The sequence below is a fragment of the Leptosomus discolor genome, chromosome 2 (assembly GCF_034619465.1).
Source record: "Leptosomus discolor isolate bLepDis1 chromosome 2, bLepDis1.hap2, whole genome shotgun sequence".
NCBI classification, from domain to species: domain Eukaryota; kingdom Metazoa; phylum Chordata; class Aves; order Leptosomiformes; family Leptosomidae; genus Leptosomus; species Leptosomus discolor.
This window is the reverse complement of record NC_141392.1, coordinates 43593775-43616188: the sequence shown is the minus strand read 5'-3', so window position 1 is coordinate 43616188 and position 22414 is coordinate 43593775. Positions and strand designations below refer to the sequence as shown.

Here is a 22414-nt window from a genome sequence, read left to right as displayed (position 1 = left end):
GAGATACACAAAATCAACTTCCAGCCAGAAGACTCCAAAACCTTCACAGAATGATTCACAAGCTATCAAACACACAGAAAGTACTCCTGCCAAAGCTAGAACTGCACAAACATTTCACACGCACAACCACACCAGAATCTAGGAATCTTGCATTCCCAACTAGAAATTTGGGGTGCCAGGTATTTACTTCAGGATGAGCACTAATTAAAAGTTGTGCAACAACGCAATCCCCACATAATAGCTGTGTTACAGTTACAAGCACTAACTTTATTTTGGTATTTCCTTACTGTGAAGTTGATTACTAAAACCACTATGAATTACTTAAACATCTTCACTAAGCAACTCGGGAATTGAAGAGAATCCCAAAAGAAGGTAATAACTGGCTTTAGACACTGCAGTGAGAATATTGCGACTGAGGATTCATTTTCATCCCCCACTCCCTTCTCCTAATACAAAAGCCACACAAGTTCAAAACGGGTAGAGGCTACACTATTCTAAATACACATATATTGCTTTACAAAGCTATTCCACAGAAAAAGGAAAGCAACAGGACTCATTTGTTGTATCACTGAAATCACAGTTTGAAAGTAATAATAATAATAATAATAATAATAATAATACAGGAGAAAGGACAAGACTACTACACTTTTGCTACTCACCAGCAATGCCTTTACGCTTTTGAAACATTGCGCGATGTGGTGCAGATGGCGATGGGACTGAACCAGCCTGCTCCTGAGCATCTTGGTTTGCTGTAGTTTTTATTAATTCAATAGCTGCTTGAAGAACTCTTAACTGCAGAACAACTGCCATATCTACAGAGAGGGGCATACAAAAGACACACGACTTTCTTTACACATCTTCAAGAATTTTTACCAGATGTTTATAAAAAAACCCAGAAAATGTGTCAAGAGCTGTAAAACTCTTGATTTCACGGGAGTCACATAGAAAGTCACCTGACTATTCCACAAACACAGACAGTACACAACCAAGTTCTTATGGAAAAGACACTGAATTCCATTACTCTGAAGTAAGCAAAATAAAACTGTATAGAACACTTCAATTTAAATACCCTTAATGAACTTCTACAGTCCCTGTTTGTTCAGATTGGTTCTGTTCAGCAGTACACAATTCTTTACTGCAAGGCAGACTCCTGAGGAAAACTACTATGAAAACCACTTAGAGAAAGAAGATCCACCACCAGAAAACTCCCCCTTCTCCCTCAGCAGGAATATTAATTTAAACAAAAATCAGTGAGGAAGAGATTTACTTCTCCAGTCCCGTGACCCCAAAAATAAGCAGATAACTTACTTTGCATCCTTGCATTTTTACTATTTTGAAGATGACCCAGCAGAACAATGAGGTCTTCAATAACACGAAAATATTGAGAACCTGAGGAGCTGCAGGCATGAATTGCAACTGCTACCAGCAGCTGTTGTATATCGCATGCAAGTAACTTGTAGTCATTCAAGGGAATGCTGCAAACAAAGTTGTAGTTACCAGAAACATGAGAATTCTAGTAGATTGTAACTTATAACAAGACCCATTACTATTCCCCTCGCTACTTCTGCCAACTGTATCTGATATTATATTGGACTTCATATATAAATTTTACTGCTAAAGCCTAGAAAGTTGTAATCAAAGACACCTCTTCAGTGTTAACTTTGGCAGATTTGCTTGCAAATCTTTCAGACATTCTAACACTAAGATTGTAACAAAGTTTTAGATTGTAACGAAGTTTTATTGGAAAAGAAATTATATATTTGTCAGATTTCCAAGTGAAAAACACAGATCTGAAATCCTGTATTTCTCAAAAAAAATTTCAGGATAATAGCTCATTTTGTAACCATGCTGAACTACAACTATGCTAGGGTAAAAAGGAAATCTGTCTATTTTTTCAGGATACCAACTAATGCAATAAATTAACAAAACCCCATCTCTTCTTCCTTCACTGTATAACCTTCCTTAAAAGTAAAGATTGTTTCTAATTAACGAAGTCATTTAAGTTACTCAAAATCTGAAATATTAAATCACAGGCAGCACAGGAGAGACTTTTCCTGCAGTTTTGACATTGGCTATAGATACAGTAGAATGCTACTATCTGTTGAGGCTTTTTCTTACTGTTCAGGTGAGTTTTACTAGAAAAAGCATCCTAAGTGCACACAGTGCAACAAACTTATTTTAAAACGTCACTTCACTTGAAAGTTTTAGGTACAGAAAGTACATTTTCTACTCCATTGTTTGAACTGAGTATCTAAACATTAATTTTCACTTACAGGTATAATTAAAGCTGAAAACCTCAAAACCAGTGTGATTTTGTACATTTGTACATATTTTGTTCTGATCATTTTAGAAAGTAGAACAAATACAATACAGCAATTTTTGCTACACATAAGGTTGTGCCTGGACTATTTTATAGCAACCGGTAACAATACTCACTTTGTTTCCAGTCCATTGAGAGCAGCCAGCGTATTACACAACACGTAGAGCAAACCATTATCAAGCAGTAGGTCTGCAACTTTTGAGCAGGAATTTATGATTTGCAGCAGGAGACAGAAGCAGTTATGCAGCAGAACATTATCATACAGAGAGTTCTCTATAAGACCCAGAACAGGAATGACACACCATTTTTGAAAGAGTCCAACATTCTTGACATCTTCCAGATCAAATCTATTAACATAAATTTAAGTGAGTGGCATCCTCAAAATAGCAACCTGGTATATGCAACTAGTATATGCAACTGGAATACCAGTCTATGTCAGTATTTTGGCAAAGATGTAGATTGCAATTTAATGTACTAAAGGAAATAAGAGCAAAATAAAGAGCCACATCTGAAGTACATCTGAAGGTTCAGCTAACTACCCACTGTCTACAACACAGATTTTATGACAACAGTGGGGTTTTTTTATCAGTGTAGAAAAACATGACCCATCATCTTTCCAGTAATAAGTGTTACAACTGGCACAGACACTATCAAGAAACCAGATACAGCTTGGCATGAATACAATAATACACTGACTGATAGCAGGCTTGATATCCTATATCCATTACTGCTGAAGTTTAATTAAGTTTGGCAACTTCTGGCTTACTACAACTGTAGAATTCAGAACAGTGCTTCAGACCTTGTATTACTTGTGCACTAAGAAACTGGATTACTATTCTAGGGTTATCAGCCCATCATATGATTTATACACAATCCTAAAAACCTGAGACATAGAATTACCTTTCCAGCTCCATAATCAGTCCTGAGGAAATAACAGTTCTCTGCTTTAGGGCTACTTAGGCAGCCAGGTTTAAGTCTTGCAGTTAAACAGGAGTATTTTTCTGGGGAGTGGAAGATCAGGCCAACAGACAGCAGTAATTTGGCTACAAATCCTGCACAGGCAGCAACTGAGAAGGAGATTTTTGCAAGATTTTTGCACTCCTGACTATACTTAGACACATGTTCTCCCTGTACAATCATTAAGGAATCAGACTAATTCTAAAAAAATCTTTACTTAGTTGTCTGCTTAAAGGTAACTTCCTTTCCTGTCAATATAAGGTGGCTCTTTGGATCAAGGGAACTGTGTACCTGTGGGTTTTTCCCTAAAGAAAACAGGGATTTAAACTCAGGGCCAAGCCAAGGAAGCAGCTGTGGCAACAAGCTTTTTCCTTGATCACCTGCCAAAATCCAGTAGTGAATACTACTTAAAACTTCGAAGGATACAAGTCAGTGTTTCATGCAGGATCAGGAATCACAGAATGGTTTGGGTTGGAAGGGACCTCAAAGTCCATCTAGTTCCAACCCCCCTGCCATGGGCAGGGACACCTTCCACCAGACCAGGTTGCTCAAAGCCCCATCCAACCTGGACTTGAACACTTCCAGGGAGGGGGCAGCCACAGCTTCTCTGGGCAACCTGTTCCAGTGTCTCACTGCCCTCACAGTAAGGAACTTCTTCCTAATACCTAATCTAAATCTCCCCTCTTTCAGTTTGAAACCATTACCCCTCATCCTGTCACTACCCTCTCTGATCAAGAGTCCCTCCCCACGTTTCCTGCAGGCCCCCTTTAAGCACTGGAAGGGCGCTGTAAGGTCTCCCCAGAGCCTGCTCTTCTCCAGGCTGAACACCCCAACTCTCTCAGCCTGTCCTCACAGGGGAGGGACTCCTCTAGATCATCTTCACGGCCCTCCTCTGGACCCGCCTGAGCAGGCAGAGGGGTTACAAGACCCCAGCTGACAGCACCCACCAGAGGAAGTTGCTTACAAACAGCTTAAGAGCCGTACAATAGTCCTAAGAAGTTTATTATGTTTAAGTGTTAAAGCTACATGCAAAACATTTCAAAACAGTTTTGAAGCCTCCAAAGTGTGCTGCTTGTAGTTTAAATATTAAGTTACAAGATGCAAAAGCAAAGCGTTACTTACTCTTCATCCAAGCCAACAGAACGGCCAAAGAGCATTTCCAAAAAAGACTCTACAACTTCCTGAGTCCCCTGGTGAAGGTACAGCTGGTTGGCTAGCAAGGAGAAGCCACGATTCTTTAAGAATTTCTCCTTCTGCTCCCTCCTTGCTCTGTTGAAATATGCATCCAACAACTGAAAATAAATGCATAATTATATTAAACATGTAAATTTACATCATAACTCACTCGAAAGTTAAGTTCTTGTCTATGATTTGAACAGTTTGAAATACACTTTTTTACAATTCCAGATTAAAAATATCAATTGGACTATTGCACCTGTAATCTACACTGCCCTTGTTACAACCGACTGCTGACATTACCCTTTCAATCTGAAGACTCAGTTTTTTGGTCAAGTTCGGGGGAGATTAAATTACACACAACAGTTACAGAATGCATGAATACATCAAAAGTTTTTATACTTTTTATACTTTTACATATGCAAGTGAATACACAACTTTTTGGATCATTTTGTTAATAAAGCCATGTCATCTTGTTCTTCGAATTAAAATACAAATCTACTCAAAGTTTTTCAGCTACATAATACATGTTATCACCCAGGAACACTGTCCTTGTCAATACCACAAAAATCTGAGAACATTTTGAAGCCTGAAGCCCATGTTCAGGCCACGAATGTGTGGATGAGTCCCCAGAATAACCGAAGTACAACCATGTTAGATGTCAAAAATTTTGCTTGCACCTTAATTTAACATAGTGCATGTGTTTAATCTTTAAGAGATGGTCATGACTTTCTACATTGTTGCTTCTGTTTACATCAGTAACGCTGTCGTATGCCTCTAAGGCCTCTGGCTTAGATCACAGACTATATTTATCTACTGAAAGATTCTACGTTTGTGTTGTGTTGGTTTGGTTCATTTTTTTTAAATCTGAGGTTGGAAACATATCTTAAAACTCAGAAGTAAACCTTGAAGACTGAAGAAAGTGAAATAAAAGATATAAACAAAACTTCATCTTTCCAACATGTTAACCATGCTAGTTCATAACCTTTTAGCTGGAAACATTTCATATAGGCCTACTTTAATGACTCCTTGTTGTATGAGAGGAGATGGGTGGTTCACAAGAACTATAAGATAATCAGGTTGGATAAGTTTGTCCATCACATCTTCTAGCATGATATCTGGTAGGATTAGGAGAACTCCACGCAAGAGGTCATATAATCCACAACAGATAAGCACAAGAGAGTCTTCTGTACAGCTGAAAACAGAGGAATATGTTTTACCACAGTTTGTCTACAACAGTAAACATTAAAAAAAAGTGTAAGTGTTAGCTACTCTCAGAGAGCAGGAGGAAGAAGATATCTGGCAATCATTTCTCCAATACTCCTATTACCACTCTTCATTAACAATTATTTTTAGATGGCAGATAGCAAAAAGGATAATCTGACCAGAACTACTTGAGGTTTTTTGAGCTAGCATAACAAGTTCCCACTCCTACCATAGACAGCAAACTTTAAAAATTAGGAATTTTGCTATGTAAATAATGCAAAAATTGAAACAATGCAATTCTATAAACTAAAAGCTTAATGAATTGGTTTATGACAGCCACTGAAAATACTCCCTTAACTTTCAGGCTTCCAATTTTTGTAAATAGTAATTAAGACCAAAAACTCTGAAATTAAAGCTTGTATACTGAACTACTGCTAACTTATTATTTTGTTTATCCGTTTACCTGTCATCAGGGCTTTCAGATGATTTTTGGGTATTCTGATTAGCTGAAGAAAAAGCAAGACTCTCCCAGTCTTCAGGAAGCACATTCTTGTCAGCAAAGCTTGGCCAGCGAGCAATGGCTGATGATCCTCCATGAACAGAAAATGCTAAGCCTAACCCTGCAAAGTTACTCTGACTCCTCTGAAATGAAGGTAGTCCTTTCAGGTTGTCTGGACGACGTAGCAATGGCTCAGCTGCAGCACCACCACCTTCACTACATTTCAGGTCTGCATCTGCTTCTTTACTGTCAAATGTAGTTTCAGATAACTCTTCTTCTTTTGCAATATCTTCAAACTTTTCAGCAGATGTTAACTCTGAGTCACAAACTGTTTTTGCAGACTCACAACTGCTAAGAAAGAGTTCTTGTACTGTCTTTATGGTTTCAGAACTTCCTACAAAACCAATTCTATCCTGGAGATCAATGTAGTCACACTTGCCAACAATCTGCAGGTCATCAATGCTCCTTCCCTTTCTTTCTGCTGGTCTTTTTCGATGAACTTGAGGTGAGGAAAGAGGAGATGCTGGTAAGCTTTTGCAAAGCCGTTTAGGTGCTCGAGGGCTTGTCTTCGGCTGCACGCTAGCCTTGGAAGTGCTCCCTAGAGAAATAAGGATATCTTCAGCATTCCTTTTACACTAGAAACAAACTTTCCCTCAATGTTACACTCCACATACATTTAAACACCATGATGACCCAAGCTAATTTTATGCGGCAAAACTGCTTCAGCACTTGGCATAGCTCAGATTTGGCTGATCAAGTAGAGATAGTAAACTATTATGCAGCCATATATTTAGCGAGTCCCAACTGAAAGATACATAAATGCAAGATAATTTTTGCATATCTACAGGAGTTTCTGAATTTACATTATGATCCTCTCAACCAACCCTAACAGGAATTTGTACAGAATCATAAAATTGTTGAAGGCAGAAGGCACTTCTGGAGACTGTCTAGCCTAACCTCCTTGCTCAAAGCAGGGTCCAGTTGAGTGGACTGCATTATTTGGAGCTCTTGTCTAAGAGGTCCAATCTGTCAATGTGTTTCAGTTCAGACACTGAAATACTATTCACAAACCCCTTTCTAAGGGGTTTACATGTACCTCATGTAGAGGCTTTTACATGAAGTAAAGGCTTTACATGTACCTCAGATTTATAACAAAACACTGTGTATTTTATTGAACAGGGCTTCCTTTTAAGCACACATTTTGACCCAAACCAGTCAAACTTTCAGAGCACATTACAGATGCCTTTCATAAAATGTATTTTTAAGAGGGAAAGCAATCTATATACCAGACTGGTAGAAGCAGCTTTTCGTTAGTCTAGAAAAAGGAGACTTGGTTTATTCAGAAGTATTTTGAAAACTATGCACCAGTTAGTACTAACACCATGATGATGCATTAGGAATTTTTTTTTTTAAGTGAGATACATATATATTAAAAAAGTGTATATATATACACACACACATATACACATGTGCAAACACAGGCAGATCGAGCTGGCCTTCAGTCAACAGGAAGGATCTATATCGCTGCAACAATCTGACAGCCAGGCCTGCATACACATCAGCAGGTAGTGCAACCAATTGCAAACCCACATGCAGGCAGCAAGTTATCTAACCAACATGCCATTTCAAGTATTTTACTTAAATTTAGAAAAGTGAATTCAGAACCACAACACTAAAAGATCTATTTTCACAAAAATTTACGCTGAGTATTCCTCACACATGAATAATCTTTATTCAAGAACAACAGTTTGGTACTATTGATATAAAAGAGTACTCAGTTTAGAAGAATAAGATTTCATATATAATCCATATGGGAGAATGACTAATTCCATATATAACTTAGTACTGTGGTCTGCCTTCACATCACTGCTTTTAGTAAAAGACACTTGAACTAACACTGTTTCAACTGAAGTAGTGCTTGAAGACTCCAATTGCTTCTCCTAAGCAAAGCAGCAACAAGACATCAATTGTAAAAGGTGTTACATTGGCAATAGAATATAGCCAAGTCCTACATGACCTGAAATGCAGAGCACCAAGCTGAAGATCAGAGTAACTTGTTTCCTCTCCTATTTTGTACATATTGGTATATAACTGGCATAGATTGTGTGTTTTTATTTAGAATTTATTCTCATTGGCAATGAGTGTAAATAAAAGCTTATGCCCAAGTTACATTGTCTAGCTTTTATTTTACAGGTGATAGCTGTTGACTGCCTATGCAAACCTGTGTAAAAAGTACAATTAAAAAAAATGTAATTCAATAATGATGTAAAAAGCATCACACTGACAGCACGCCAACTGAAAAAAGTTACCAGCTTGAACTAGCAACTTCATAGTATTTCAGCATCTACAGCAGAGGAATTCAAAACCTATTAAAGCAGTGACCTTTATAGACCTCAACTTATCTAGCATGCTATATAATGAGACTGTTTCTAGAAAACTCTTCAATTGTCATTTTTGTAACAAAGGTATACAAGTTGTTCTTCACAGGGAAGACTTCCCCATCCTGTCCATGTAGGAACATTATACATACACCTGCAGTATAACTACATGCCAATACTTTAATATTATATTTAGGTGGACGTTAACAATTACACATAAATAAAGAGAAGTATCAGCTTAATGCTTTTTATACAAATAGGATCACTGCTTACGGCTCACTATTTCAACTATTGCCTGGTTAAGGCATTCTCATACATTTCTAGCAGGTCTGTTTAACAAATGAAATTGTTCAGCTAACTGGTCCCCTTCACTGCCTGAGCCACCAACATGGCAATTTGTCTCAACTTGAAAAAGAGCAGTTTCGGTAGCATGTTCAATTCCATCCTTCTTACTCTGCTGTTCAGGCATTAAGCTCCAAGGGGCAGGGGGAGCTTTGTAAGAAATATCTGTGGGAAAGTAATTCTTTAAGGCACCCTAGTCATCTGCCAAACGACTGTGTCTTAAAGTCCTTGTTTTCCCAGCATTGTTTTACCTCCCAGTGGTAAAGCTGTAAATCCAGTTGGAGTTGTAATCACAAATGCAGAACTGTCTATTGACTTCCCACCACTGCTGGAATTTCTCAGGTACCTAAGTGATTCAACTTTCTCCTGAAAAATTTTGCCATCTAGAAAGAAAATGATAAAGGGAAAGTTACATAGAAGCTTTTGAACCTTGCATTCTAGATATATTTAGACTCATAGCAGCCAGGTTACATTTCAACACTGGAGGCTAAGGAGAGCTTGACTCACAAGCATCTGAGAAAAAGCACTTGCGAACAATTTTTTCATTATTTATATTTAATATTTACTTCAGAACACTGAAAATATTACGATGTTCTACAGTAATTATATGTAAAGATTGTCCTTGCAGGCATACAAGCAGTAATAACTGACTTTTTGCCATGTCAAAAACAGGTGACCGTCCTCAAACAGGTTCATCTAATGATGAGGCTCAAAGTATCAAAAAGTGCATTCTATACTCTTTTACTCGGAATTTTACATTTATTAATATTAGAGGATGGATACAGATAAAACGAACTGTACTGCCTTGAAATTGATTACTAAAACTGGAAGTATACAGGCATCTGCAAAAGGAGAAAACACTTCAAACTTGGATTATGCATTCCATGTTTATGTAAGTTATGGCTAAGGTTCTGCAATACTACTATTAAAGCATGAACTATACATCTACCCACTTCTCATTTTTTAAAAGAGCAAGAAAGAATTTTTAAAGCTCACATCACTCATTTTGCCAAAGCGATCATCTAGCACAGATATGCTAAAGACAGCTGTTGTCCTAGATCTGCGTATTGGTACTTTCAGTAACTTGTACGCAAGCACTGATGGTGCCTGTCAATGATGTCTCGCAGTGCAACTAATTGTTTGCTAAAAATGATCCTCAGGCCTCTTATTTTTCTAGGAATTCAGTAACAGAAAACAAGTAGAGATGGAGACAGAACCACATACACATCATATCTGAAGAAGCTTCATTTACAGGTAAGTTACACGTTTTTCCCTAAGGTTTGCCCCCAGGCAAATGTGTCCACACAAGCAGCTAACTATGCATTCCATTTAGCAGTAAACTTTAAAGAAAACTACAGACATAACCACCAGAGAGATTATCGATGGCTGTAGGCAGAAGAAAGCTCTCCAAGCAAGCCAAGCAAACAAAGTCTAACTATAACGTGTCTCAATACTGTAAACTGCTTTTACTTTACTAAGTCCCAATAGTTCAGTAATTTTTTTATATAGTTATTACAATATAGCAATCAAAGAATATATTCATAGAATAGCAATTTATAAGTGACAGAGGGGTTTTTTTAGATATTAATTCATGAGTAGATTTTTATCTTATTGTTTATTTCTAGTTAAATGTGACATACCTACCTATGTGCAGGGAAAAGTAGAAGTTGGTAGGATTGTGACAAACATATGTATTAGTGGGGGGGTGAACTGCTAAGAGGAAATTGAAGACCAGTGTCAGCAATTCCAGGTCTGGGGGAGATCCAAGTACTTCCTCAATTATTTTCACAAATGACCTGCAAACCTCCTGAGACAGGGATGCAAGGTGCCCTTCTTTATGTTCCTAGAAAGGAAGAACAGTACAACTGTAAGTTATTTGTATTTTTAATTTGACAGAAATTGTCTTTTTTTTTTGTCACACCGTAGTAGAAGAACAGACAAGGAAAACAACTTAAGTAATAAAACCTGTATTCTTTAATTTGAGAGGAGCTACTGTACCTACTCAATGTTACCCAAGTCCAGCACACTCAAAATTCAGACTCAAACAAAATATTGCTGATTTTATGCAAGTTTACTTTTAAAAAATGAACATCTTCTGCATACTGTACTACTCTGACTTGAAATGCTGGAGCCTTATGACACGTATCACCATTGAAAGTGTAGTTTACTGTCCTTGTATTACATATTTGTAAAGAAATTAAAATAGTTGTTGATGTATTTCAAACATACTAAGAACCTTCTGAACAGTGCCATACTAGGTCTTCTGTATTTCCACTTCAGTACTCATTTTTATAAAACATACACAGTTAAGATCCTATTGATAATTATATTTATAATTTCTGCTCGATCAAGCATTCTGTATAGTTTGGGAATGGCTATTTGAAAAAACAAAAACTGAACAATGATTTTAGAACAGGACTTCAAAAAGTTTGTGGGAAACCTCACTAATGTGAGCATGGCGATTAACTTGTTCCTAACTTCTCTAAATTTCACCTCTTTCTGGTACCCAAGCACCTTAACTGAGATTGCTGTATGAATAGACTAAAAGAAGTTAATTTAAGGGAGGTTTTTGAAGAGAACGGCTCATATAGTTTATCTTCCATTCCATCATTCCTCCCAAAATTGCCAAATCATCGTTGGCCAATTTGAGTAGTATTTTAACTAAGAAATTTATCTTTTTCCCCCCAATAGGCATGTATATTAGCGTTTGTGCTCATGTGCAAAAGATGGGGTAAATACTATGCAACATTCTGTATCTAGACATTTGCATTAATACACAATTTTAAAAGCTAGCTATACCACTAAGAAGTTCCAAAAGTAGGAAATATCACATCAAAATTCACAGCAATGAAAATAATTAAGACACATTAAAAAAACATTACAAGAGTGAAAAACAATAAATGCATTTCATGCGTTGGAGTGAGAAATTCAGAATAAAAAGGAATGTACGGTGGAAAACAGTGTAGAAAAAAAAAGAGATTACAACCCATTTTCACAAACAAGTATGTACTACGAGCAGGAAATCATTTCAAAATCAGGTTCCTAAGAACTGTCTATCAAAGGGCTAAAGCACTTCCCCAAAGTTCTCTTCAGACCAGCCATCTCCTCACCATGGAGGAAGCTGCTACTGGATCAAAATTTTGAGAGGAGTGCTCAGACTGAGCACTAGAGGTTGGTTGCCCTGTTAGCTCTGCTGCAATACAGGACAGACAGTTTCTGCTGCTTGCACAGTACCTATGCTTTTCAGTAATGAAGACCTGAACTATTAAGAGACATCCCAGGTCTTAATTAAAAGGGTTAGCTCAATTCAGCTCTTACTCTTGTATGTATTGTGCAAGTAACCTAGTGCCTAGGTTTTCAAATAGTACCAGACAGTTAAAATCTCTTGCCCCTTCCCTCCAGCAGTAAATCGAGAACCCAGTAGAGAACGGTACCAGTTTACAGCAACAATGTGTATTGCAGGAGATGAAAGGGGTCTGGAAGCAGAGGACAGCAGTCTACTGAAGGAATTTTTTTTTCCTACAGCATTTAGTGTCATCTCCCCCCGCACCCTCCCAAGTGAAACAGTATTTGCCAAGCACAAAGTTCAGAGGGAACGTACCTGCAGAACCTGACAAGTTAACAGGAAGTGATGTACCACTTGAGCTTTCAAGAGCTGTTTAATGTTAAACATCTGTTGGTGATGGTTAGCTCTGATAAGGATTTCTAGAGCTGCTAACAAAGTTTCCCAAACACCTTGCTGAAAAACAAAACAAAACAGGAACACAGCTTCAAAAATGTATTTCTGAATCTATACACTGAGAATAAAAACACCAAACCACTTAGGATCATAACCAAGTCAAGTTAGTTTTGCACCTAAGAATGTCCAAAAACTAAGTGACTGCAAGTGGTCAGAAACTGGAAACTATCAGAAAACTTATGCTCATAGAAAATTTAGCATATTTTAATGATTAAGCTACAAAAAGATTACTTCTTGTCTAAAACTAATTTTGTATACTCTTTGCTTTATTAATATGGGATGGTTATTTTCAACAACTTAACTCCAGATGGAAGCAGGTCTTCCTCAGCCTTAAGTTTCCCTAAAAAATTAATGCATTCAACCAATAAGTCAAATATGTACATTACATTTACAGAGTTTAATACACTAAGGCTACCTGCATCATTGATAATGGGAGCTTGATGCTACTACCAGCTATTCAAAGAAAAATAAGGACCATTAATTTTAGAAAGCTTTAGTAATTACTGACATCTAACTGAATAAATTAATTTCAGACCTCAATACTTTTTCTTCACCTTTTAATTTTAATATTGACTTTTAGACTTCATCTTTCCAAAATGAAAGCAATTACCTTTGCTTTAGACCATATCTTCCAGTCAAGCAGCAGCTTTTCTAACAACTGAACATCTTGGATAACTGCAGTAGAATCTGTGTCAAGCATGAACTGCCCATCTTCATTTACACAGAGAATCTCATCACTACAGCATCCTTCAAGAAGAGTCTTAAAGAGGGGGAAAATTTTTTTGCATGGCATATGCATAAAACAGTACAGTTGTCCTATCCAATTTATCAAAAAAAGTCTTTAAAGAGATATCAAACCCTTGATAGGGAAGGCATATATCTACCTGGTCAACTTTGAAAATAGTTATTGAGCTTAGTAACCCCACTGGAGGCATTTAAGATGTTTCATTCTTTTAAAAGCTGTACAAAAAATATTTTTTAAAAAAGATTTTCAAGTGCACTCAGATATTTTTATTAATTTCTTACAAGTTCAAGCTTACTTGAAGATCTTTGCTCTCAGAGAAACAAAGTTGCTTCCCCCCCCATCTCCTCTGAAATCAGGGTCTTTCAACACTTCCTTTTTTCTCCGTCACCTATCAGGAGTTTCTAGCTCAAGGCAAAACATTCCTAGAATGAACTTGCTTCAAATTGCTGTTCTTCCTTTGTGAAGACAGTTTCAAATGCAGAATTAAAGTCACAGAGAAGCGTCTAAATTTGTGCTAACATTGATCAAAACAACAGGTTTAAAGAGCACTACCTTCAGCATGCAAAATCCAACAATGCATTTTGGTTTGATCAACACTCGATGAATCATAGAATAACCATTACAGTTGTCCATCTCCTGTATTCTCTGCTGATTGTATTTTGTTAGAGATAGAATAAGTTGTAGTGCTAAAGCTTGAGTGTCCTCACAGCTGCTAATCTCTACCACCTGAAGAAAAGGCAAATTTAATAAAACAGTTTAAATGAGAAACATTTCAAAAAAAGCCTTAAAAATGCTTTGTTGCAGTCTTAAAACATAACATCAAGATTAAATCTGTTTTAAAGATGTTTAGGTTATGTACGTAACCTTCATTTTTGCCTATGTGTGTACATTCAGATATTATATCTGAAGTGATCATTCCTCCTGTGGTAAATTATGATCTGCTAAGAAAGTAAGAGCCCCATTACAAGAATCGCTTTTTAAGAAAAAAAAAAAAAACTGTTCCAAATAAAATGTAAGTAGAAGGCACCAATTTATTCTTACAATACTACAAAGTCACAAGGTCATGAAATACATAAACCACTAATAAACTGTTTGCCCTGTAAAAGTATGTTTCCTAAATGGTTACAGAAAGCTTTAAATTAAGGTTCCTAAAGGTCTGGACTATCTTCATCTGGAAGTGTCAAACATTAAAGTTTTATTTTGCTCATAGAGACAAGCAATTTGATAGATTAAGACTATGGACCATTCTTCACTCTCTGCTTTCTACAATTCCTGAATCCCAAGAAAGAGTAAATATATTTTTATCAAAAAAGTATAAGCAGAAAATCTCACATGAATGGAATTTCAGTTCCAACAGGTTCCCTTGCTGTGTACGTATTAGTTCTGCTGCACTTATACACATGTATACCTGTATTGTTTGATTGCTTTACTGATGCCAGTCTACAGCAGGATCCTAGCACATATTTAGCTTAAATTTACATAATACAAGAACATGAATAAGGATTTTCTTCTCAGATTTCACTATGTTAAAATTACAGCAGGCAGTACCTTCATAACCAGAAGTCTGAACACCCAACCATTGCTAGTCTAATGCTCATTAGTTACTCTCCCCACACCTTTCAAAACACTACCAGGGGCATACAAAACAAACAAGTTTCAGGCCTACGTTAGTATTTTGAATTAACTATAGTACTTCAGAGACTCCTAGCACAAATATTAACCTCTCCATGTAAAAGTCACAGTTCAGTAGTAACCAAGTTAAGGCTCATAGCCTTAATATTTTTTAAATTACAATTTTTCTTAGACAGGATAAGCCTTTGAACATGGCTGAACAATTCTCAAAAAAAGCTCTCACTATTTACTAGCTAAAATAAAAGCTCTGCACACTATAGTTTTACATTTATTTACACTGGTATTGTGAATATTCCATTTGAAGTGTTAGAGATAGGCAAAGAATTTAAGTGCCTTTAAAAATTAGAGACCAAAAATATGATCAGTTCTACAACACTCCTAAAAATAATCTCTTTCAATATTTAGAAGCCCCATCTCTATAAATCTGAATGTAACACCACATCTTCCATATCAGCAATATTATAAAAAACATTGCATAATTAGTCTTTTAAGTTCACAACTTAAGACAAGCTGCATGATACAGTCTGTGTTATGCCACAGGTATTTTCCACAAATTTTCTTTAAGAAAAAAGAAATCACATGCAGGCCACAGCAAGGCAGCTAGAATATGTGATTTGCTACCCAAGATCCAAGGAAAAAATTTATACTGGACAACACACACATGCACCCCGCTCCTCCAGCCCCCTTACCCTAGCAAAGAGGAAAACAAATGCACCAGTTCCTCCAATTTCATGTAGTATACCCTGAAGAGTTTTATATTCAACAGGCAGAAGTGTTTTCAGGTGATGGGAGTCCAACACATTGCTCTGAACTTCTTTTGAACTGAAAGGTCTCTGAGAAGGTACAGTTTTCACTTGACCTTTCAGTCTAATAACAGGTTCATATATGGTGTACTGACCAGGGCAGCATGTGGTATAAACAATAGCAAGACTCTCCTGAAACAAGAGAAGTTTATTCGTGGTTTTTTTTTTTTTTTTTTTTCAATAAAAACCCCACCCCCAAAACACAAAAAGCCACACACAAAAGCCACCTAAAGCAAGTAGCAGCAACTTTGGCAGTTCCTTTCTACTTTACCATCAGCATGCTCTTAAGTTTCATATGGATGCATGTGCACTAAAATGCAACAGGATTCCTAAGTTTCAGCAAATACATGTAGTAGGTACAGCACAGAAAGCTAAGAAAGCACTAAAAATTTCCACCAAGGATCCCCCTTATCACCTGAAGAATTACAACTATTTTGCATAAAAACAAAGTTACTGAAAAATTAAAGACAACGAGCATACAGAAGTATTGGACAAATTGTTTCCCCCTCTAAAGTGGAAAGTCCAAAATAGAAAGATACCAGCTATTTTTTAAAAATTCCTCTGTTTTTTTGTTTCAAGTCTATCCTTCAACCAGCTTTGACACAAGAAGATCATAAGTAATGAAACTTCTTCTGTTGAGAAGAGGCTTAGACTAAAACTGTTTCCTACAGAAACAGACCCATTTTCACAGAAATGTAAAATGACCATATTTGGGAGGTTATTTAAAATAGAAATAATTACATTTAAGGCACTAGCATTTCATGCAAAAGTGCAGAGATTAATCACTTGAGCACATAGTTCTTCTCTCTGGTTACTTGGTAGTTTTAAAGGCAAAATAAGCTTACAAGTTGCATGACTGACTTGTTAGGCCTTTTACTTATTCCATTCATTCCTTCTAAACCTACTCAAAATTTAGTACTGTCGTTTACAAGGATCACATTCAGACAGAATGACCATTTGCCTACAGCTAGAGCTGCTACAGAACAAGATCAGAAAAATCCCTCTAGTGGAAACCATTCATACAGCAGGAATTACCAGTGCTCGAAGAAAATTCCCCAAATATGGCAGGCTCCACTGACAGGTTTTATTTTATTCTTTTTCTAGTGTAACTGTATTTACACCAGCATCTGGCATAGCTGTTTTGGTCAGGAAAGATGAGAAAAGCTAAGATCTGCCAGGTTGAAAATTACTTTTCAGCCAAACTTGATGCAACCTTACTCCTTCAAAACCCTCAAAGAATCAGGATGAAATCTTTTGCTTCCTGTTAAAGCCAGTTAAATCCTCCTTTCTCTGCTCCTTTCAGTTTTAATGTTAAAAGCTTAACTAAGCTGTCCTTGGCTACCTTCATACTAATGGAGAAAAGAGCTATACATTCATCCTAGGGCATTTGGAGATGCCTGCTTATAAGATTAAATAAGCAGTATTACAGAAGTTGTCAGAATCCAACCTAAAGCAAGATGAAACAACTATCCTGTGTGGAATTCAACTCCCATTGAAATAAGTGGGAAGAACCCTGCAGTGATTTTAATGAGAACTGGATTTGCTCCTGCCTGCTTTGAGAAAGCTAAGCACTTTGGGACACCACAGGAAATGTGTCCCCAGTTTCTTAATTAGTTCTAAGAGATTAAGAACCATTTTTAAGTAGAAACTTACAATTAAAGGCCCAACATCCACTTCCTTTTTTGCCATGAAGAGCTCCTTAATTTGTTCACACTCTAGAATCTCTTTAGTTATGTACTTCGAACAATCAGCCAGTGTTTTGCCATATTTACAAGGCATTACAGACGTGAAGTCTGGCCCACATGTGTATAAGTAAAATGCTTCCTCCGGCCCAATCTTTGCACCTAAAAATCCAGAAGAGAAGCTGTTAACTTTTTAGTATACAAAAAAGCAAAATTCATACATTGGCTAGCAGACTGCATCAGAGACTTTACACAGAAGATCACTAGGCTGGTTTTTGTAGGCCCTGCTGATGAAAAACAATCGGTACAGTGCAATGCTTCCTATTAGCACAGGCCAGATCAATTCAGTGGCAAAAGGCAACTGAAACCAAGTCAGGAAAATGAGCTGCATGAACCGAAGACCAACAGCTCTGAATAATCAATTACGCCTTTTTAAATTGCAAAGTCATCTGTCCAAGCCCCCTCAAAGTTTTCAAAGCATAGCAAGATTACAGACAGCAACAACATGCTACAACACCAGAGAGCTGGGTAGAGTGACCAAAAAGGATGCAACAAAAGCTCACTACAATGAAGGAGGAAACCCACAAAAATACGTAGAAAGTAGAAGGCAAAATGAACCTCCTCTGCTTTCTGGACAGCACATCTCAGGTCATCTGTTTGTGAGAAGTCAAATTCAAAAGAAGTATCCAGAAGGACCCAAGTCTGATGTATGGGTGGCATGACAATTCTAGAAGTAAATCCAGTGCTCTCTGGATATATCACTTATGCTGGCTGGAGGCACACAGCAATCAGACCACGTAGATTGACAATGCAAAGCTTATATTTATAGCAAGAATCTCACCTATGGTCTGCACAAATTTCCAGCTGCGACAGACTGAGTGCTCTTTAGGAAAAAGACAGAGCAAGTACAAAGTACCACCATCTCTCCATCCCCTACCCCAAGGTATTATTTAAGGAAACTTAAAGAAACACTGAAGTCACTGGAATTTAGAGCCCTAAAAACAAAGCAAGAGAATAGTGGCAGAAGGACACATTAGGAAGTACCCAATACTGAAACATTTGCCTACTTTGTCCCCAATATATTACGCTGGTAAAGAATTTATTGTTGCTTTAACCACAAAAAGCTTAGCATGTTAAAGATATCAAATTAAGCCTTTCATCTTGGAGGGGGAAGAGGAAATTAAGACTTATTCAAGAAAAAAGCATAAAGGAGTACCATTAAATAGAAGCAAATTTCCAAGAGCCCATCTACCCGACAATCGAAGCAATTCTTCTTGAGATGATGTACAATGGCCAATCATACAAAATGTTTTATTACTGTCAGATGACAAGCTTGATTTCCTTGGTAATGCATAATCTAAATTAATCTCACATTTCCTAAAAATAAAGAAAGAAGTTTAAATATTAAGAAATTATTGAAATTGCTAAGGTATTCAGCTTCAGCTTGAAATAGATTTTAATATTTAGTAGATGAGAAGCCATGCTGTTATCAACACGAAATTACTAAAGTAATCTTCAACTTCTAGGCACCTTAAAACTCAGTTACATAATGTGTGTATTCAAATACTGCACAGAACAGAGGAACAGAGTCCCAACTAGGGTTGCCATACAGTCAAGACTACCTAGATCTTAAATTCCTTCCTCCTTCTCTCTAATATCAAAGAAGAAACTATATATATATAAATATATATATATAAAAATACAACACTACACACACTTCTATAGTAACACAATTTTTCAAGAATTTCTACTGTTCCTAAAAGGTTAAAAGGCCTTTCAATACACTAATGCATATCATGAAAACGGTGGTGGAAAAAGACTAGGTCGAGGATTTGTTTATACCAGGGAACATCGTCCAAGCTCGTGTGCTGTACAGCCATGGGCAATAAGCCTGGGCTTTCAGAAAGCATCCAGTTAACCTTATGTGCATTAACATCAGACAAATTGGACTGCAAAGGTCATCTGAAGCTTCCTGGAAGAGCCTAACTATTAGCAAATTGGCAAGTAACTCTCTATATAGAGGGGCCTCAACTGCACATGTGCAGATTATAGTGTTTTGAGTTTCCCCTATATCTCTGTATGTGGACTTTACTGCATATCAGCATGCACAGACTGAACAATAGGTGGAGGAAATCAAGTTGCTTAAAAATTAACTCCATGTAGTTTCAAGAACAAAATGAAACAAGTATTGTATTTTACAATGCCAGGTTTAACTGCAGGAAGAAAAATTGTGAAACAGTTTTTTTCCCTAGATATAGTTTTAGGAATATCTTTAATAACATTGCTTATTTACTGGCTGAATTCTAGAGGCATAGTAAAGAATTTTTGTGATACATGTAATTGTTTTACAACATCACATTTTGACCACCTAATTTATACAAAGGAAGTCTTCATAGTCTGAACTTTAGGAAGAAAAGATAGAACCTGATATTTAATAAATTCCTTTTTCTCTAACCAAGAAGTATTTCATGAAGGCGCAGGCCCACCCAACCTAGCATGAGGTTCCTCATTTAGGAGCACAGACCTTAAGTTTTCAGTGGAAGTAGTAGTACTTCCCACTGCCAGTTCAGATCTTGTCTGAACTATTTTAAACTTCTCCCCTCTCTACATCTCTCAGCAGAACAAAATGACTGCCTTCTCTCCATCTGCTTTTCGTTCCTACTTTCAACAATATTGCCAATACCTGAATACCTCCTTAATTTGGATTCTTAACTTAACCAAAGACATTGTGCCTACTGCTAACTCCATGTCACAGCTTCTTTTGGATCTTACTCAAAATTTTGCAATACCTACCTCTTTCACTTATTCGCGATAAAAAAAAAAAATTGATCCACAGCATTGGTCCACAGTACAAACTGAAGATTCTCAAAGCAATCAAGACAGTTCTGGGTATTTCTAGGGAATTCCTAGCAGTGTAAGACACCCCTGTCCTACCCCCAGAAGACTACTCAACTGTACCTTCAGCTTGCACCAAAATAGTGTAGATGTTTTCCTACCAGACAACATCTTTTTAGGAAGATAAGCATCTAGGTACAACTACTGTATACTTTACCTCTGACCAGAAACCCACAGGAACAGCTTTCCATGGATATTTTTCTTGCCCTCTGGCTGCTGCAGATATGTTATCGCTAAATGTTGCCACCTGCCCACAAGGAAAACATTCTCTGGAGATTCAGCCTGTGCCAGTAGACCAGCTTTCATCTCATCATTTGGATCCATGCACATACTGTGAAAACAACAGAAAAGGAAAGACAAGTGTATGAGTTTGTTTTCAAAATTGCATTTTTAGGCCCCAAATCTGCAGGTTTTTGGCCTCAGTCACCTTGAGATTATGCTCCTTAATTTTCACAGATATTTTTTGATCACAATGCTATATTTAGAGTGCTCAACATAAGCTAGGGAAATCCTCACATTACAGTTTCAACTTAGTTAACTTGTTTGCACAAATCTGCTTACATTTAAGGTAAGGGTGTTATCGCTTTAACAGAGAAGTTAAATTCAGTTTACTAAAAAAACACAGGTGCTTTGAACACTGTAAAAAAGCTTTAGACCCATTTTAAAGATGCATTACTTAAGAACTAAATTAGGGCTTAAAAGAGTTCAGAAGATTAAAACCAAGACTGTTGTGGTAAGTATTAAATAGCAGCAGTTTTCACACCTCAGGTGCGAAAACCTACAGCTACAAAAGATTTCCTTATCTTCGTGCATTTGTGTCATTTCATTAATACTTGAATTGCTGCCTTGCACTGGATTATGTTTATGACTGATCTTGCATCTTACTTCAGGCACTTTATATACAAAGTACATGAAACACGCAAGACCAGAGACCAATACTTTAAGCAAGTAAACCTGTAGGTCTGTATGCAATAAACTTACTCCATGTTACCAGCGTGCAAGATGGCTCTACTATAGAAGTTAGTTCTCTACTCTCCATCAGTATTCTCTGCAAGCTGCTACTGGAAGTAACAATACATATGGTCACAAGACTGCTTTGTACTAATACACCATACCGAAATATGAATGCTCCAGTGTTCAAGTCTGCCCAGATTTGTATCATCAACGCTTTGGAACCCAGTGAAATTATATGAACACAGCCATCTTCAACAAGTTTATCTCCCAGGCTTAGGTATTCCATTCCTGTAGACTTCAATTCCTCTAGAAATATAAACATGTTCATACACAAATACAATACAACAACAACGCCTGCCCTACCAACTGTAAGTGTGAAAAGAAATAGTTCAGGTACTACAGGGAATTGGGTTTTGTTCAGTTGAGGTTTTTTTGGTTGTTTCCCTGTCGGGTTTGTTTTGTTTTGTTTTGGTTGGTTGGTTTTTTTGAGTGAGCTGACTAATATGCACCATTCTCTTCAGAGACCTAGGTCTCCCAAACTGAAGAAGAGGAGCTTGACATTAACTCAACACCTCACGTGTTTTTGTAATAATGTAAATCCATTAAGTATGAATACACTAATTCAGTGATGCTTTCAACATGCTGTACCATACAACACTCCTATGTTGAACTGGATGTCTTGGTGCGCACCAAGAAACCTTCAGATTTTCTTCACAAATCACATCACCTTTTAAGCATGATCTTGTATTCAGTATTTCTACTTTACCAAGCGAAAATACAGATCTAACAAAAACAGTTCTAGTGAGTTCCACGATTCAGGGCTGGATTTTCCCTCCTTTTATTCAAATACAGTAAAAAAAGAAAAAAGTGCAGTAAAAGGTATTCCAAGTGTTGTGATGGGGAAGCATCTTAACTTCAGGAATTTTTCCTTCTACAAATTATAATCCAAAAGATTCTGCTCAAAAGACTTTGGAGCAGGTGGGCCTCTACAAAAGTATAAACAGAGAAATGTTGTACAGCTATTGTACATTTACAATGGTGCACACACAAGGAAAGTTAGAGGATATATAATGAGTCGCCTCAGGC

General features: G+C 37.0%; 1 protein-coding gene across 3 annotated transcripts in view; it reads right to left on the bottom strand.

The window, feature by feature from the left end:
- Window positions 1-22414, bottom strand: part of LYST (lysosomal trafficking regulator) — an 87489-nt gene that overhangs the window by 45400 nt on the left and 19675 nt on the right. For 2 of the 3 annotated variants that reach the window (XM_086482341.1, XM_009960969.2), the window contains exons 11-26: window positions 21490-21634; window positions 20532-20705; window positions 18696-18856; window positions 17451-17641; window positions 15684-15929; window positions 13915-14088; window positions 13228-13377; window positions 12480-12617; window positions 10523-10721; window positions 9130-9261; window positions 6123-6756; window positions 5471-5648; window positions 4400-4569; window positions 2437-2667; window positions 1309-1475; window positions 660-812 (exon numbers count right to left, since the gene is read on the bottom strand). In XM_086482341.1, coding sequence (XP_086338467.1) covers window positions 660-812; window positions 1309-1475; window positions 2437-2667; window positions 4400-4569; window positions 5471-5648; window positions 6123-6756; window positions 9130-9261; window positions 10523-10721; window positions 12480-12617; window positions 13228-13377; window positions 13915-14088; window positions 15684-15929; window positions 17451-17641; window positions 18696-18856; window positions 20532-20705; window positions 21490-21634 — 3243 coding nt within the window. Of the gene's footprint in view, window positions 1-659; window positions 813-1308; window positions 1476-2436; window positions 2668-4399; window positions 4570-5470; window positions 5667-6122; window positions 6757-9129; window positions 9262-10522; window positions 10722-12479; window positions 12618-13227; window positions 13378-13914; window positions 14089-15683; window positions 15930-17450; window positions 17642-18695; window positions 18857-20531; window positions 20706-21489; window positions 21635-22414 lie in introns of all 3 variants that reach the window. The other variant, XM_009960970.2, reaches the window with a different exon arrangement.